The sequence below is a fragment of the Eptatretus burgeri genome, chromosome 17 (assembly GCF_056783735.1).
Source record: "Eptatretus burgeri isolate ZD-2024b chromosome 17, Ebu_testis_v1, whole genome shotgun sequence".
Classification (NCBI taxonomy): Eukaryota; Metazoa; Chordata; class Myxini; order Myxiniformes; family Myxinidae; genus Eptatretus; species Eptatretus burgeri.
Genome location: NC_140977.1, coordinates 46,930,576 through 46,947,076, shown reverse-complemented (window position 1 = coordinate 46,947,076; position 16,501 = coordinate 46,930,576). Strand labels below are relative to the sequence as shown.

The 16,501-nt window shown below is 43.9% G+C and overlaps 1 protein-coding gene across 6 annotated transcripts in view; it reads left to right on the top strand.

Annotated features, from left to right (window-relative positions):
* The first annotated feature begins 180 nt into the window (after window positions 1–180).
* Window positions 181–16,501, top strand: part of SLC29A4 (solute carrier family 29 member 4) — a 65,229-nt gene continuing 48,908 nt past the window's right edge. For 2 of the 6 annotated variants that reach the window (XM_085861058.1, XM_085861057.1), the window contains exons 1-3: window positions 181–353; window positions 2,905–3,328; window positions 3,861–3,930. In XM_085861058.1, coding sequence (XP_085717184.1) covers window positions 3,266–3,328; window positions 3,861–3,930 — 133 coding nt within the window. In that variant the 5' untranslated portion in view covers window positions 181–353; window positions 2,905–3,265. Of the gene's footprint in view, window positions 354–2,904; window positions 3,329–3,699; window positions 4,059–8,865; window positions 8,885–16,501 lie in introns of those variants that run through there. The other 4 variants (XM_085861055.1, XM_085861054.1, XM_085861052.1 and 1 more) reach the window with 4 other exon arrangements.

Below are 16,501 nucleotides of genomic sequence, written 5' to 3'. Positions count from 1 at the left end.
CCCCTATGACCTCAAGTCCCAATCCCCTGGGCCATGAACCGGGAGTCGAATCCAAACAAAGTTACATATTTCACGCATCACCCAATGTCGATTGCATATACAGAGTTTCATTAATTAAAAAGTTTTAAAATGTGCCCGTAATTGCAGTTTCTGGTGTTTGACCTTTTGACCCCACCCCAGGGCAACGGGGCCGAAAATACCGCTCTCGCACCTTCTTGCCATGTGGTGATCATAACTACCAAGTTTGGTGACTTTATGCACAACCGTTTCGGAGGAGATAGCGTGACCGAAGGACGAATGGAGCCGATTACAATATCCCCCAATTTATTAATTTTTTTCCCAAAAGTGTGCAGGTAATAATCACGTGGAACCATCCCTACATCTCTCTTTCAATAATGGTTGTACCTGTAAATGACTGTGTGTGTGTGAGCTTTAATATTTCACAAGTTAAATTCATACCTGGAAATGATCAAAATGCATTATCATTGAACAATGCCTTCAGAAAGTATTCACACCCTTCAACGTTTGTCACATTTTGTTGTCACAGCCTGAATTTAAAATGCTTTGAATTAAAAAAAAATTGTCACCGATCTACACAAAATACCCCACAATAACAGAGTGAAAACATGTTTGTCAGAAATTTTTACAAATAAATTAAAAATGAAAAGCTGAAATGTCTTGTGTCAATAAGTATTCAACACCTTTGCTGCGACACTAAATTGAGCTCAGGTCTATCCAATTTTTTGATTATCCTTGATACGTCTCGACAACTTGATTGGAGTTCACCTGTGGTCAATTAAATTGATTGGACACGATTTAGAAAGAAACACACCTTTCTATGTAAGGTCCCCCAGTTGACGGTGCATGTCAGAGCAGAAACTCTACCATGAAGTCCAAGGAACTGTCCATAGAACTCCAAGATAGAATTGTGATGAGGCAAAGATGTGGGGGAAGGGTATAAAACAATTTCTAGTGTTGAAAGTTCTCAAGAGCACAGCGAGCTCCATCATTAGGAAATGGAACGACCCTAACTCTTCCGAGAGCTGGTTGTCTGACCAAACTGAACAACTGGGGAAGAAGAACCCAATGATCACTTGCAGAACTACAGAGTTCCTTGACTGAGATGGGAGAACCTGTTGGAAGGACAACAATCTCTGCAGTACTTCACAAATCGAGGCTTTATGGGAGAGTGGCCAGACGGAAGCCACTCCTGAGAAAAAGGCACATGACAGCACACCTGGAGTTTGCAGAAAGGCATGTGAAAGACTGAGCATAAGGCAAAACATTATTTGGTCTGATGAGAGGAGAATGGAACTCTTTGGCCTGAATGAAAGGTGCTATGTCTGGTGGAAACTGAGTACAGCTCATGACCCATTCTAACACCATCCCTACCATGAAGCATGGTAAGAAAAGAGGGAACAATGAATGGAGCCAAATAAAGCAAATCCTTGAGGAGAACCTGCTTCAGAGTGCAAAAGACCTGACACTGTGGTGAAGATTTATGTTCCAACAACACAATGACTCCAAGCATCCAGCCAAAGCAACATGGAATGGCTTCAGAATAAGAACATGGAAGTCCTCGAGTGGCCCGGTCAAAGCCCAGACTTGAATCCCATTGAGAATCTGTGGAAAGACTTGAAGATTGCTGTTCACCGACGCTCCCCATCCAACTCGACAGAGCTTGAGCAAATCCACAAGGAAGAATGGGAGAAAATCCCCAAATCCAGATGTGCAAAGCTGATGCAGATACCGACATACCCAAGAAGACTCGAAGCTGTACTCGCTGCCCAAGGCACTTCTACAAAGTATTGACTCAGGGGGTTTGAATACTTCTTGACGCAAGGCATTTCAAACCGTTAATTTTTAATTAATCAGTAAAAGTTTCTGATTATAATCTGTTTTCATTTTGTCATTATGGGGTATCTTGTGTAGATCGCTGACAAAATTTTTTTAATTTAAATAATCCATCTTAAATTCAAGCTGTAACACAAAACGTGAAAAAGCCGAGGGGTGTCAATACGTTCTGAGGACGCTCTCGATGGACGGGGAACAACCATTGTTTAAAGAGAGATGTACAGACGGTTCCACATGAAAGTTTCTTGTGACCGTGTCTACCTTGTTTATATATTTTTTGACATACTATCCCTACGTCCTTTTGCATTAAAATTTTTTAAAAATTTAATTACATGTTACTGTATTTAAAAAAAAAATGTGTATACATTGCGGAGAATTATATTTTGATTACACAATGAAATATGTTGTCGTGAAAAACTGCCGGTTGAACACGAACGTAGGAATGCAAAGGATGTGAATGCTGAACAGTAGCCAACAGCCTAGAAGTGGACAGACTTAAAAATGGTTTTCTGTTGTGGGACTGGATATAATATTCCACCGTTAACCGCAGCTATATAGTTGTGATTGGTCCTCGGGCAAATGTGTCGCCATGGGCCCACCCCCACGATGCTGATTGACGGACGTTGTCCCGCCCACACCTCTTGGCCCTCCGTTGCTCTACCTGTAGGGATGCAGATTTGCTTACTTTGTGGAATCCTTTAAAGTTGTGAAGATTTTGAGTAGTCATGGACATTGTCACTGTATAAAGCAGTAGATTTCTGTTTACTCCCAAGTACTGTGTCTAAACCAACTTTGAGTTTGGCTGTTTGAACAGAAGAAAAATAATATTTTATAAATAGGATGTTATGGGTAGACTGTTGGTTTTGTAGCTCAGCACTGCTGTCCAAGAGCTTCACGGGTGTTGTTCGATGTGAAATCGTACTGAAGACCACTGATCGGTCCTTTATTGGTTGATGAGTTTGTATCTTGGTCGATTTATTTGAGGATTTGTTGTTGTATTAAATATATGGACGAGGCATCGATTGTGTGTGTATGTGCGTGTGTGTACAGGATGTGCGTGCACCATCCATCGGATCGATGCCGACCTGGAGGACCCATCTGCACACCGCTGGTTATTGATGGACGTCAGAGATCCCATCGCGTCTTCGACAAAGACTCGGCGAGCTATCGCCGGCATCCTGGAACAAATTGCTAATTATTGCCCAAATCACCTTCAGTTGGGCCCGGATAGCCATTTCGTGCAAAACTTGCGACCGAACGCTTCCCCTGACTAACCGACCCCGCAAGAAGGTGGAATGATTGGTGCCTTTAAAAACTCTTCATCATAGTACATAAATAATATATCATATCAAGGTACTTTGCATCAAGCCTTGTGACCCAGATTCAGCGGTGTCGTGGTTATAGTGCCGCTATGAGCCCGGGAAGTCGGTGGTTCGAATCCCGACCGAGTCATTCCAAACACTTTGATATAATGGTACGTGCTGCTTGCTTGCTTGACGCTCAGAATTTACATTGGGATAGATCATGGACAAACTACCATAGGTTGGCAAATGTTGTGCGGTCTCCTCTGTTGACTCGCGTTATAACCCGTGAGGCTCGATTTCTCTCCGGAATCGATGCGACTTCCATGCACTGCAGCACACAAAGGCCTAATCTCATTTTGGGATGGTTAGGCTGATTGAGGGATTAAAGGCTGAACCCAGAGATTAATTACTGAAAAGACAGCATCTGTTGCAAGGCGACAAAGTGCTGCAGCAGCCTCGCTGTACCTGTTTGAGTCCATGGAGACGTGTGGGTGTGTTTGTCCCTTTTCTCCACTGATTGTATTATCTACTCGATTAGGACATTTAAAGCAGAGATTGAAACAGGGCATTTTGCTTTTAGGAATCCTGACATAATTCAATATTAATCATAATGTGTTGGATTTTGTGTCTTCCTGTTCTTTTTCCTCGAATTTATTTGTTCGTTTTGGGGTGTTTGTTGTTTTTTTTTTCTTCCCTCCAAAGGGAGGACATGGGAGGTGGAATAATCTGCTCTTCCTCTTCTTCCTCCATCTTCTCCGCTTCTCTGCTGTTGGTGAGCGCGTCGTGAATGGGTCCCGAATCCGAGCACCGCCGGTTCATCCGAACCCATCCCACGGTTCATCCCGACTCATCCGGTCCCGGTCGATCCTCCATCGTGTCCATCGTGAGCCGTTTGTTTTTGTGAGTCATTCACATTTTTCATCCCCACGATGCGTGATCAACCCCACTCTGTGTTCCCTCTCTCCCCACGATTTACAATCCCAAACAATCATATCCTTATTTGGAAAACTTGATCCCTTTATTTTGCTTCCCAGGTAAATCCCTTTGCAATAATTGCTTGTCACTGATAATATAGGTGGGTCATTCAAAACGTTTTGGGAACGAGATACTCATAGTCCAAGACACACCGATGTGTTTTATTGTTCAGTATGTAATTGGAAAGAAAATATCAAAATAAAAATTATTTTTCTTTTTATATTCACTCATCATGTGGGAGGGAGGGGGGAGCAGGATGACCTAGAGGTATGTATATTGAGCTGGCTAGTCTGGATTCAAATCTCAACCCAGCTCTAAACTGTCACCTTGGTGTTTCACAAGTAAGACGATTCATCAATGTGTGCACAGTCCCACGGAAGCATGTTCTGCTAGTTGTCCCATCTGCTAGAATGAGTTGGTGGATGTTAAACATCCCACGTTGTCTTTCGTGAAGAGTAGGCGCATCATCTCCCCGGCACCCTCAGCAAATTACAAATCCTTACCACCTTCAGGCTTGGCCAGCCATTTATGAAAGAGTTTGACTGACTGAAAGCCTTCCCTGTCCAACCCCACCAGGTGTTAAATATTTGGGCTGTTAAATAACTTGTAGTCGGAGTAGTTATTGTAGTTCCACCTCGTTATCCCCACGCTTTAAAAACAAATTGGGGCAATGTCCCTGGGCTTGCCTGGTAGAACGTTGATGACCCACAAAATATGTAAGTTAGCTGATGGTTTGAACAAACTTGTGAAAGCACCATGCAAAGATAATTCCTACCAAGTTACATCTAAATCAGATGAATACTTTTTGAGAAGAAGTCAAAAGTAGCAATCCCAGAATCGTAGTGACCATTTGACCTTTAAATTGACCGACATAATATGCAATTTCTTTGATGGGATTTGCAAGTCATCAGGAGGCCTTGGTCCTCAGAAGTTCTACAAAGTTTAGTGAGAATAGGATTATTAGTTTTCGCATCATGAGTGATGATGGTTGTGGTCAAGTTTCATCAAAATTGTGAGTGTACTTTTGGAGAGGAAAGAAAATACCTATTTTGGGGGGGTCCAACCTGGACACACTTTGACCCCCCCCCCTTACATTCTCTTAGATCCTGACATTAAAAAAAATTGTTTAATGCCATCCTTTGACCCTGATTTATTTTTTTAATGCTGTGAACAAACTTTAGTACATCTCAGGTGATGAAGGTTGTGGCCAAGTTGAATCGAAATCGGGAGTGTAATTTTGGAGAAGTAAGGAAATAGCGGTACCTATTTACGAGGACAACCCTAGACCCACTTTGACCCCATAGACCCTCTTAGATCCTGATATATATATATATATATATATATATATATATATATATATATATATATATATATATATATATATATATATATATATATATATATATTTTTTTTTTTTTATGCCATGAACAAACTTTGGTACATCACGGATAGTGAACGTTGTGGTCAAGTTTCATCGAAATCGGGAATGTAGTTTCGGAGACGATCCGAGTGTTTACATCCTGACTCGCTGACTCACTGATTGATTGACATCGTGTGATGCTCATACCTCACCTGAACTATGTTCCAGGTGAGCTAAAGATTGGGTAATATTGTAATCGGCTAAATCTGTCCGTCATGCTATCTCGTCCGAAACGGTTGTGCAGAAATTCACAAAACCTGGTCGTTGTGATCACCACATGGCAAGAAGGTGCGAGAGCAGTAGCATTTTTTGGCCCTGCACACTGGAGGCCTGGGGTGGTGTCAAATGTTCAAACACCAAACAATGCTATTATGGGTACCTTTTCAAAAAAAAATTCATGAAATATATAACTATTTTTGGGAATTGATCCCTGGTTCATATCCCAGGACTTAGGTTCACAAGGGTTAAAAGAGAACGTTTTTAGATCCTCGTGGAGGATCTCTAAGTCTTACTCACGTTGTTGTTCTTCATCTTCTTCTTGTGGACTTTTTTTGTTTCACAGCCAACAGTTTTCATCAAAACTTCCTGAAACTCGGCATATATATGTAAAAATACCCTGCGCAGACAGTAACCATCTATGATTTTGAAAATTCCTCCTAGAAAAAAAAGTTATGACGTCAAAATATCTCCGCTAATGTAAATCGCCTAAAATTTATCTCCGAAACTAGGCAAGCTTTTTGAATTCTGTTTGCGGGAATTGAACAGGGCATTAGCAGAGATAAATTACCGCACATATGATGCATCACTATGACGTCATATCAATTTTTATGACATCATTCCTATTTTTTGACATTTTTTGTTTCACAACCCAGAGTTTTCATCGGATCTTCGTGAAACTTGCCATGTATATGCAGAAAGCCCACGCGCAGGCAGTACCATCTCCGATTTTGGAAATTCTTCTGAGAAAAAAAAGTTGACGTCATAATATCGCCGCTAATGGAAATCGCCTATACCATTATCTCCGAAACTAGGCAAGCTGTTTGAATTTTGTTTGCGGGAATCAAGCCGGGCATGAGCACGGATAATTTATCGCAAACCTGATACATCACAATGTCGTCATATTCGATTTTATGACGTCATCATTAAGAGGACGAGGATCTTAGCTCATTTGAGTTTGTTTAAACTCAAAATTTGATATTGGCTGTATCTGTCCATCATGGTATTGGTCATTCCTGGTGGAACATTTTGCCATCTTTCAACCTTAGCTGGGGGGGGGGGGGGGTAGTTAAGGAGGGTAGAGAAGATCATGGTTTTGGATTGTAGTGGGGCAACTTAGCTAAATATAGCATAACAATTGTGCATTTTGTGAGGAAAGCACCAAATTTGGCACACCAGTTGCCTATCATATTATGAACAGATTTGGATATTGGGCCATCTCAAATTCAGCCGCTGATGGCTGTGGCAGCCATTTTCCACTGCCATCAAAAATTTTGAGATGGCCCAATGTCCAAATCTGTTCATAATATGATAGGCTACTAGTGTACCAAATTTGGTGCTTTCCTCACAAAATGCACAATTGTTATGCTAAGTTACCCCACTATTGGGTATAATCTGAGATGGTGGTGAACAGAGAAAGCAGAATTAGATTTTGTCCAAGTGAAAAAGGTTTTTTTTATAAAAAAAAAAAAAATTTGAAGTGAGGGGGAATAAGATAGCATTGAAAAAGCAGAAAGGACAAAAAAAAAATGGGAAAAAAAGAGAAACACAATGACAAAACAACCTCAAAACTGAGACCATTACGCTCCAGCTATCCAAGAAGGCCAAGGCTGTACGAAAAAATGAATTCAACAAATATTGACAACAACGTACGAATTATCGCATAAAAATTAAGATGAAAATACAAACAGGAGACAGGGACAAAAATATAACAGAAAAACACGACGGAAACAGTTGGGAAAAGTTAATAGTATAGGCTCTGGGGTTGAGTTGTGGGGCGGGGGGGGGGAGTTCGTGTACATGACTCTTATAGAGCGGTCGTTAAAACTTTCTTGTTCTATATGCCAAGGCCTTCAAAAAAAAGTTTGGGTAGTTGAGGAGACTCCAGTTCAACTTCGTTTTCTCTGCAGAACGCAACTGGGATATTCGGTTGGGTGCCAAGCGGCTAAAATGATGGTATTGGAGATTCGTTGAGTAAATCATTATTAGGCACTCATTCATTATTTATTTTAATTGTTTGGGTACTGCTAACAACTTTGTAGCATGATTCATTTGCCCAAAACCTTCGTTCACAGAACAAAATGGCCATATTTTACTTAATTTTAGCCAAAAATCGCTTTCACTTTGAAAGTAGCGCTAAGTTTGATGTCTTCTCAGTCAGCCTATTTTGTATGTAGAGTAACTAAAATTGGCCAAAAGTTTCTTCGTTAAGTGCTCTGAGGGCACTGTATCTCAGGGCACTGTATCAACATGAAAATTGTAGCATTAAACAACAAAAAAAGTATTTTTGTTTAATACCGTGAACAAACTTTATTGCATCATGGGTGATGAAGGTCGTAATCAAGTTTCATCAAAACTATGTGTGTACTTTTGGAGAAGAAAGAAAAATCCCAATTTTGGGGTGAAACCCACCGTAGACCCTCTTTGACCCCAATTTTTTTTTTTTATATGCCGTGAACAAACTTTAGTACATAACGGGTGATGAAGGTTGTGGCCAAGTTTCATCAAATCGGGAGTATAGCGGTGATGATGTCCGGATGGCATATGACACCGATGGGGCCCATTGTAACCCAAAAATGCTCTTCCCCTAAAGAGTCGATTTAAGGGCATTTCGTCAAAATGATCATATCTCCTAACGTGAGTGTCATAGGAACTTGATCCTTGTGTCGATATCGAAGTTTTTACCCCAAGGAATTGTAAATTTGCAATTACAGTAAATTGAGAATTTTAATGGTAAAACGTTGAAAATATCCTCAGGTACAAACATAATACATACATCCTCTATATTAGTGTGTGTGTGTGTGTGTGTGTCTCATCCATATCTCAAAAACCATGAAACCTAGCAGCCTGAAACTTTGCATGCATACCAAGGGAACTCCAAGGAAGTGCATGAGTGAAAATTGCGTGTTTGGGTTAATTAAAACACCCCTTTTGAGGATAATTAATGGCCTTATTTAATTATATCCTTCATCAGGCGATCTTCGGCCACCTCGCTTGATATGGGGTCTTGAGGCATTTCCTGGCTTACCTCGATGGGGTCTGAAGGATTCATGTTTTTGACCTGCTCAACCATGCCTCGACTTAGAACAGACCGCAACGATTTCTTCACGATAAAGTAATTTTTTTTCACTTTCCTCACTCATAATATTGAATGCCTGCTCATCATAGCTACAAATCGCTGAATACATTGCAATGCTCATAAACGCTCGGAGACGCCAGCGTTCTTGACTTTATTTCATTTCCGCCCATGTGATAACCTCAAGAATCTCTTAAACTAAGCAGAATTACAAAACTTAAGCTCCAGATTGAAACTCAGCAGCAGTTCCGAAGCTAAAAGAAAGTGTTCCTTTGGCCAATTCGGACATTGCTAGGCGTTTCCGGGTGCATAATTTTATCAACAGCAATTGGTAATCGCTTGCCAAGCCAGGCACTCTGTTGGAGAACTTACTTGAGTGTGTAAGCCGCTTACCAAGCGCCCTACAGTATATAGCGGTACAGTTCGTGTTCCGATCGGGATATTCAGTCAAAAGTTACTACAAGGTAGAGGTACATATACAGCGCACACGGACGTAGTACATATGGGTAGATTTAGATCTGTAGGGACTCTCCGCGGGTGTGTGGGCATGCCAAACCTGTTACGGGCGCCATGGTGACAAAGTTTCATCCCCCATCTTATATGGAGGTATTATCAGGTTTTTCTTTGTCCTCACACCTGTTTCTAAAGCATTTGGTTATCGGATTTGCTTTACACAGGTTATACGTTTGTCTTTGTGAGTTTCAAAGAAAAATATATTTGATAACGCCCGATTTCCGAGCCATTTGCCATATTAACGTATTTTCTAAATTACCGAGCCAATTTTTTTCCACCCATCTCACGAGGTTGTTTATAAAGATTAATGTTTGTGAACATCTCCCTGAAACGTCAAAAAAATGTAACGTTTTTCCTTGAAAGCTACTCAAGGTTTCTGGGTTGTATACAGTACCTAATGTAGTGGTAATGACACCGACTCCAATCTGCTGATTCCCGAAAAATTGCCGATATCGGCCAAGCACGTGTGTGTGTGTGTGTGTGTGTGTGTGTGTGTGTGTGTGTGTGTGTGTGTGTGTGTGTGTGTGTGTGTGTGTGTGTGTGTGTGTGTGTGTGTGTGTGTGTGTGTGTGTGTGTGTGTGTGTGTGTGTGTGTGTTCGTATAAAGCATAACATATTCTCTCTGCTGACTCCCCTTCCCCCACCTCTCTCTCTCTCTGTCCCATCCTTGTCTACTACCTCCCAATACAGTGCAGCACCCTCCTCCCACACCTCTCTCACGCTCCCCTTCTTCCCCCCCCCCCCCTCTCTCTCTCTCTCTCTCTCCCTCTCTGGACGTATTCGGATGGTGTTTGTCTCCAGACGCGTCCAGGCAATGTTTATGTCCAGATGGGAGCGTGTCTCTGGACGGGAGCTTGTCTCCAGACATGTCTGGATCGGAGCTTGTCTACGGAATGTGTTTATCTCCGGACATGTCCGGGCGGTGTTTGTCTCCAGGCGGTATTTATAGGGTGGCCGGTAGAAAATAGATTTCAGACATTATTTTGTTTCAATATTCACTGTTATTCTATGTTGAATCATTTTGATGAGACGGTATGAATCGTAATTAACGCTCCACCGCACGTCTGCCTTCACTTCCTCTCACCGGTCACTGCCTTCCCTTCCCCTTCCATCCTCTCCCTTTCCCCCACCTCTCTCTCTCTCTCTTTCCCCAGTCTCTCCCCCCCCACGCCCCCTTCTTATTATTCCCGTCAGCGAAGCGACCAGTTGTATTTGTTACTTCTAATAATACCAAGAAAGCATCTCAAAATGCAAGCCCATCTCTCCTGGAATGGTCCACATATCCAGATTCTTTCAGTGAAGAATATTCCCTCCAGGCAGCTTACCAACACTTTGAGGTTTAAATCACTTTTTCTTAAATTTAAATACACTCCAAATGCGACGTTAAAAACCGTTCCTCTCCCAGATACAACCTTACATCACGCCAGACAGGGCCACGCCTGTCTCTCCGCTTCCAGCGTAGATGACACGACACAGGGGTGGATCATGAATATACGTTTTACATTCAAACTTGGTTACATCACACTAAACGTGGTTACATCACACTCCTTGCCTGGTTTGAATATAAACCACGACATCAATTGATTGTGTCGCAATTGCAAAGAGAATTACATGAACATGAGAACCAGGGTAGTCACCGTGGTTCGAAAGATTGTTATTGAACATTATTTTTTAAAAATGAAATAAACTCACAACATAGTACATCATATACAGTCACTAAATTCATGGACCAGACGATGAATAACATGAGAATATGAAATTCACAATCAATAGAACACAGTGAAAGAATTCACTCTTTCCCCGTTGGTATAAGCAGTGTGACCTCAGTTACGGGTCGCAGGTAGATAGATATGGGGTTTGCCGTCCTTCTTGGTGTGGATTCGCACTTTTGGAACCCGACCGTCTGTGCTGGGCAATGTCTCAATCACACGTCCATAGGGCCAGTCGTTCCTGTGTGCATCCGCCTTCAGCAGAACAATGTCACTGAAACAAAGGTTGCGTTTCTTGACTTGCCACCACGTACGGGTCTGCAGGGACCGGGAGGGAAGAATGAGATTGAAGAGAATGTGGAACTGTTCCACAGGCGAGAAAAAAGAATAACAATTGAACGTGGAGGTGAGCAGTGATCCTGGATTTAGGTACTTTCACCAGAAGAGGGTTGATGATGCACTGTGTATGTCCTGCAGGAACCTGTGGTGGGTGCAACATGAGAAAGGAGATGATTGAGGACAGAGGGCCCACCAAACTGTCAGTCATGGTGAAGTGATAAGCACAGATACTCAGCTTGATCGTGGGAGGTTCCAATAATCTTGAAGGACGAGTGGTTTCCATGGTGTCAAGTTGAGCAATATGTGAGGCAGGGGAGCCAGACTAGAGAGGAGAGCAGTACTCCATCAAGCTGTGGATGAAGGCCTTGCAGGTGCATTGGAGGTCTGATGTGCCAAAGAAGGTCTTTGTACGGCAGGGGGTGCCCAGTCGGCCGCTGGCTTTGGAGGCCAAGTTTGAAATGTGGTTTACGCAAGAAATACCATCACTGATCGTGAGACCCAAGAGTTTAAATGACTGAACTTCCTCAAGATGATTGTTACAAGGAATTACAAGGAAATTATGTGTAGGAGGAGGCCATTCGGCCCATCATGCATGTGCCCCACCAATTACCAGATTTAATAAATCCATCAATATCCCTTCCCTTCGTGTGCAGCCTTTTGGCTGCTACACTGGTACTCATTTTGCCGAACTCTAAAGGATGACAGGCTGAGTCAACCCCCTGGTGTTAATTCAGCAGCCAACAGGGCTTGAACTCAGGACCCCAGGATCCCAAGCCGCCACCCTAACCGCTAAGCCAACACCAGGCATATTGGTGTCAAGAAAGTAGAAATTGTTAAGAAAGTAGATGCAATGTCCAGCTGCCAGCCAACAGAACACACCCCAGTTGTGGCAACCCCCGTTAACCAATGAGAATGGACATGATTTGAATATTTTCTGCAGTTAGCATCAACACAATTTCATTTTCCATGTTTAAATAAAGATGCCAAGACAACAACCGTAATAGATAACTTGCACATCTCCGACTCTCTGGAAAATCCTCTTTATCTCTTTGCTGATGACTCCACTGTCGACCGTACCATCGGTCATCCCTCAGACCGGCAAGCAGCAGCCTCTTCACTCTCTGCAGATCTGGATAAAATCACAAACTGGTCCAACACATGGAACATGTCTTTCAATCCTGATAAATCTCACACTCTCACTATGTCTCTCCAAAAAGACCATCTGGAACCCCCCCCCTCTCCACCTAATCTACTTTCTCAACAATCCTCTTGAAGAAGTCCTTTCATTCAAGCTTCTAGGTCTCACTATCTGCCATGATCCTTCCTGGGAAAGCCACATTTCCAAGCTGTCCTCCAAAGGCAGATTGGGCATCCTCTGACGTGCAAAGTCCTTCCTCGGCACACCTGAACTCCTGACCACATACAAAGCTTTCATCCACAGCCTGATGGAGTACTGCCCTCCCCTCTAGGCTGGTGCTCCTGTCTCCCACCTTTCTCGGATTCACGCTGTGGAAACCAAGGCATTTTGGATCATTGGTATCTCCCGCGATGAGGCAGAGTCTTTGGGCCTCTCACTCTCTCACCGCAGGCAGGTCAGTGGTCTGTCTGTCTTCCACCGTCTCCTCTCCAGTCTCTCCCCCTGCTCTGTCTGAGATATGTTCCCCCCCCTCCCCTGTTTGAGATATGTCCCCCCCCTCCCCTGTGTGATATTATGTCCCCCCCAACCTCGCCCATATTTCTGCAGATCGCTCAAGATCTGCCACCAACCCCCTTTCTGGTAAAACTACCAAAATCAAGAATCGCTGCTCATCTCCACTCTTTCATTCCTCTCTTTTTTCTCCGCCTTTGGAACAAACTCCCACATTCTCTTCAATCCCACTCTTCCCTCCAGGTCTTCAAAACAACTGTTCACCACCATTTCTTATCTTCCCCCATCCAAAACCACGATCTTTTGTACCCCCGTTAATCCACTCCAAACCCAGCTCCTTCAAAATCCCTGCTTTCCTTCCTCAAAGTCCCTGTAGTGTCCATCTTGTTGATCCCTTGTACCCCACCCCATCACTCTCCCTTCCACAGATATCCTCATGTGTCTGTTCCCCACTGTTTTGTGCTTCTGTCTCCCACCCCTCTTATCTCCTGCTCCCCTTGTTGTATGTTCTGTGTTTCAGCTCTGATATGAGCCTCAACATTGGACACCAAAAAACAACAACCCGGAAACGCTCCGCGACCCTCCCACAGGTCTGCTTGTCACAAAGGACGTGTTGGTTGCCCTGGAAACCACGAAGCCACGCCCCTGAGCTCAGTTGTGTTTCATTAATGACTCGGAATCGATAACTAGTGCAACTTACAAACGTCTGAATGCTCAACTTTGAGTTGTGTCGTCATTTAAATGGACCGAATAACATTTGTAAACAGCGGTGGTTTGATCGAGACGAAGGAACGAGGTTAGAATTACATTCGATGCATCAACCTGCTAAATTTGAGTTTTGATTATAAAAGATTTTCCGGCTGTTTGAAGATGATTAAAGGAAAGTTATTCGAATGTTTCCTTTCGGAGGATTGCTGAAGGAAGTCCGTGATGAGGGAAGCTCACGTGAGCTCGATGGGACGATGAACGGAGGGAAGGTGAGACTGGAGAGAGAGAAAGAGAAACACGAACGTTGGGATATAAAGGAGGTGTCTTCAACGACGTCCGCGTTTAGGGTATATAAAGGGTGCGGTTGAGTTACTCAGTTGAGTTGTGAACACTCACGACCTTCTTATCTTCACTGTGTAAGTGCTCCCACCCTTCTGTGATTGAACCTTTTCCCCCATTTTCCGTGAAGGTTCGGGAATGGTCCGCTCCCTCCTCGGTTCTTTGGTCAGAACACCTTCCTTAAGAACACCCTGGAGATGGATAAGTATATTATCCCTTATCCCTTCTATGGCCTTTCCCCTAGCCCCCCCCCTCCCCAAATCATTCCAAGAAAAAAACAGATAAATGAAGCCTCATGGAGTTGCTCAGGATGTGATAACATCTTGAAGATGGACTCTCAGCACCATGCGCCCTGCATTGAGATGGATCTCGGTCTCGGCACCATAAACCTTGCATTAAGATGGATCTCGGTCTCGGCACCATGAACCCTGCATTGAGATTGATCTCGATCTCGGCACCATGAACCCTGCATTGAGATTGATCTCGATCTCGGCACTATGAGCCCTGCATTGAGATTGATCTCGGTCTCGGCACCATGAGCCCTGCATTGAGATAGATCTCGGTCTCGGCACCATGAGCCCTGCATTGAGATGGATCTCGGTCTCGGCACCATGAGCCCTGCATTGAGATGGATCTCGGTCTCGGCGCTATGAGCGCTGCATTGAGATTGATCTCGGTCTCGGCACCATGAACCCTGCATTGAGGTGGATCTCTGTCTCGGCACCATGAGCCCTGCATTGAGATAGATCTCGGTCTCGGCACCATGAGCCCTGCATTGAGATTGATCTCGGTCTCGGCACCATGAACCCTGCATTGAGATGGATCTCGGCCTCCGCACCATGAACCCTGCATTGAGATGGATCTCGGTCTCGGCACCATGAGCCCTGCATTGAGATGGATCTCGGTCTCGGCGCTATGAGCGCTGCATTGAGATTGATCTCGGTCTCGGCACCATGAACCCTGCATTGAGGTGGATCTCTGTCTTGGCACCATGAGCCCTGCATTGAGATAGATCTCGGTCTCGGCACCATGAGCCCTGCATTGAGATTGATCTCGGTCTCGGCACCATGAACCCTGCATTGAGATGGATCTCGGCCTCCGCACCATGAACTCTGCATTGAGATGGATCTCGGTCTCGGTACCATGAGCCCTGCATTGACATTGATCTCGATCTCGGCACCATGAGTCCTGCATTGAGATGGATTTCGGTCTCGGCACCATGAGTCCTGCATTGAGATGGATTTCGGTCTCGGCACCATGAGTCCTGCATTGAGATGGATTTCGGTCTCGACACCATGAGCCCTGCATTGAGATTGATCTTGGTCTCGGCACCATGAGCCCTGCATTGAGATGGATTTCGGTCTTGGCACCATGAGCCTTGCATTGAGATGGATCTTGATTTCGGCACCATGAGCCCAGCATTGAGATGGATTTCGGTCTTGGCACCATGAGCCTTGCATTGAGATGGATCTCGATCTCGGCACCATGAGCCCTGCATTTAGATGGATCTCGGTCTCGGCACCATGAGCCCTGCATTGAGATGGAGTGAGGGGGGGGAGACAGGGGGGGGAGACAGAGGGGGGCGAGAGAGAGGGGCGAGAGGGGCTGCACATACTGGCACTCACCTGCGGGCCCGTACTCGTGCTTATAAACGCCCAAAGACTCCAGTGTTTGTGGCTTTATTAGGTCAGTCTCGCTGACCTAATATAACCGTCGATGTCCTCAGATCCGTCTGTCTGTCTGTCTGTGTCTGTGTACAATTTTTATTTTTCTATCTCCTCCTAGATGGCTCGTCCGATTGAGTTATAACTTGACACGATGATGATACTAGTTGCTCTCTAGAGATCGGTTGAGCTGTTTTTCACATTGTCCCCTCGGGGTCAAGGTTACAGGATCATCAAGTGCAAAATGACTGATTGTTCGAACGGCCTATAAGGAAGCATCAGACAGCGATAATACATAATTGGTTTCATTGGGATTATTAAGAAGATTTAATTCAACCAACTCGTTCCTACTTTCTCGTTACTTCCGTCGTCTGACCCTGTTTATTGGGTAACACGAGGTCCACTGACTTCAACACGGCTTCGCGTGTTTATTTTAAGTTAAATTTAAATTCTGTTTTCACTTTTCATCGTCGCTAAGGTTGATTAACACTCGGTTGCATTAAGTTTTGTGAAAATTGAATGTTTATATCCTTGGGCTGTGTGGAATGCATTACAGCGAGGGGAAGCTTCCATGGGCTTCCGTCCGTTTCCATGCCATAGAACGAGGCTGTCTTAAGTTCTAGTTGATTTTACTTTTTACTTTTGGGACCTTCTGGTGGAGCTCCACATTTAATGAAGATAATTTTCGTGCAAATCCACTCAGAAACACACTTTTCATGAGGAAAATATATTCAATT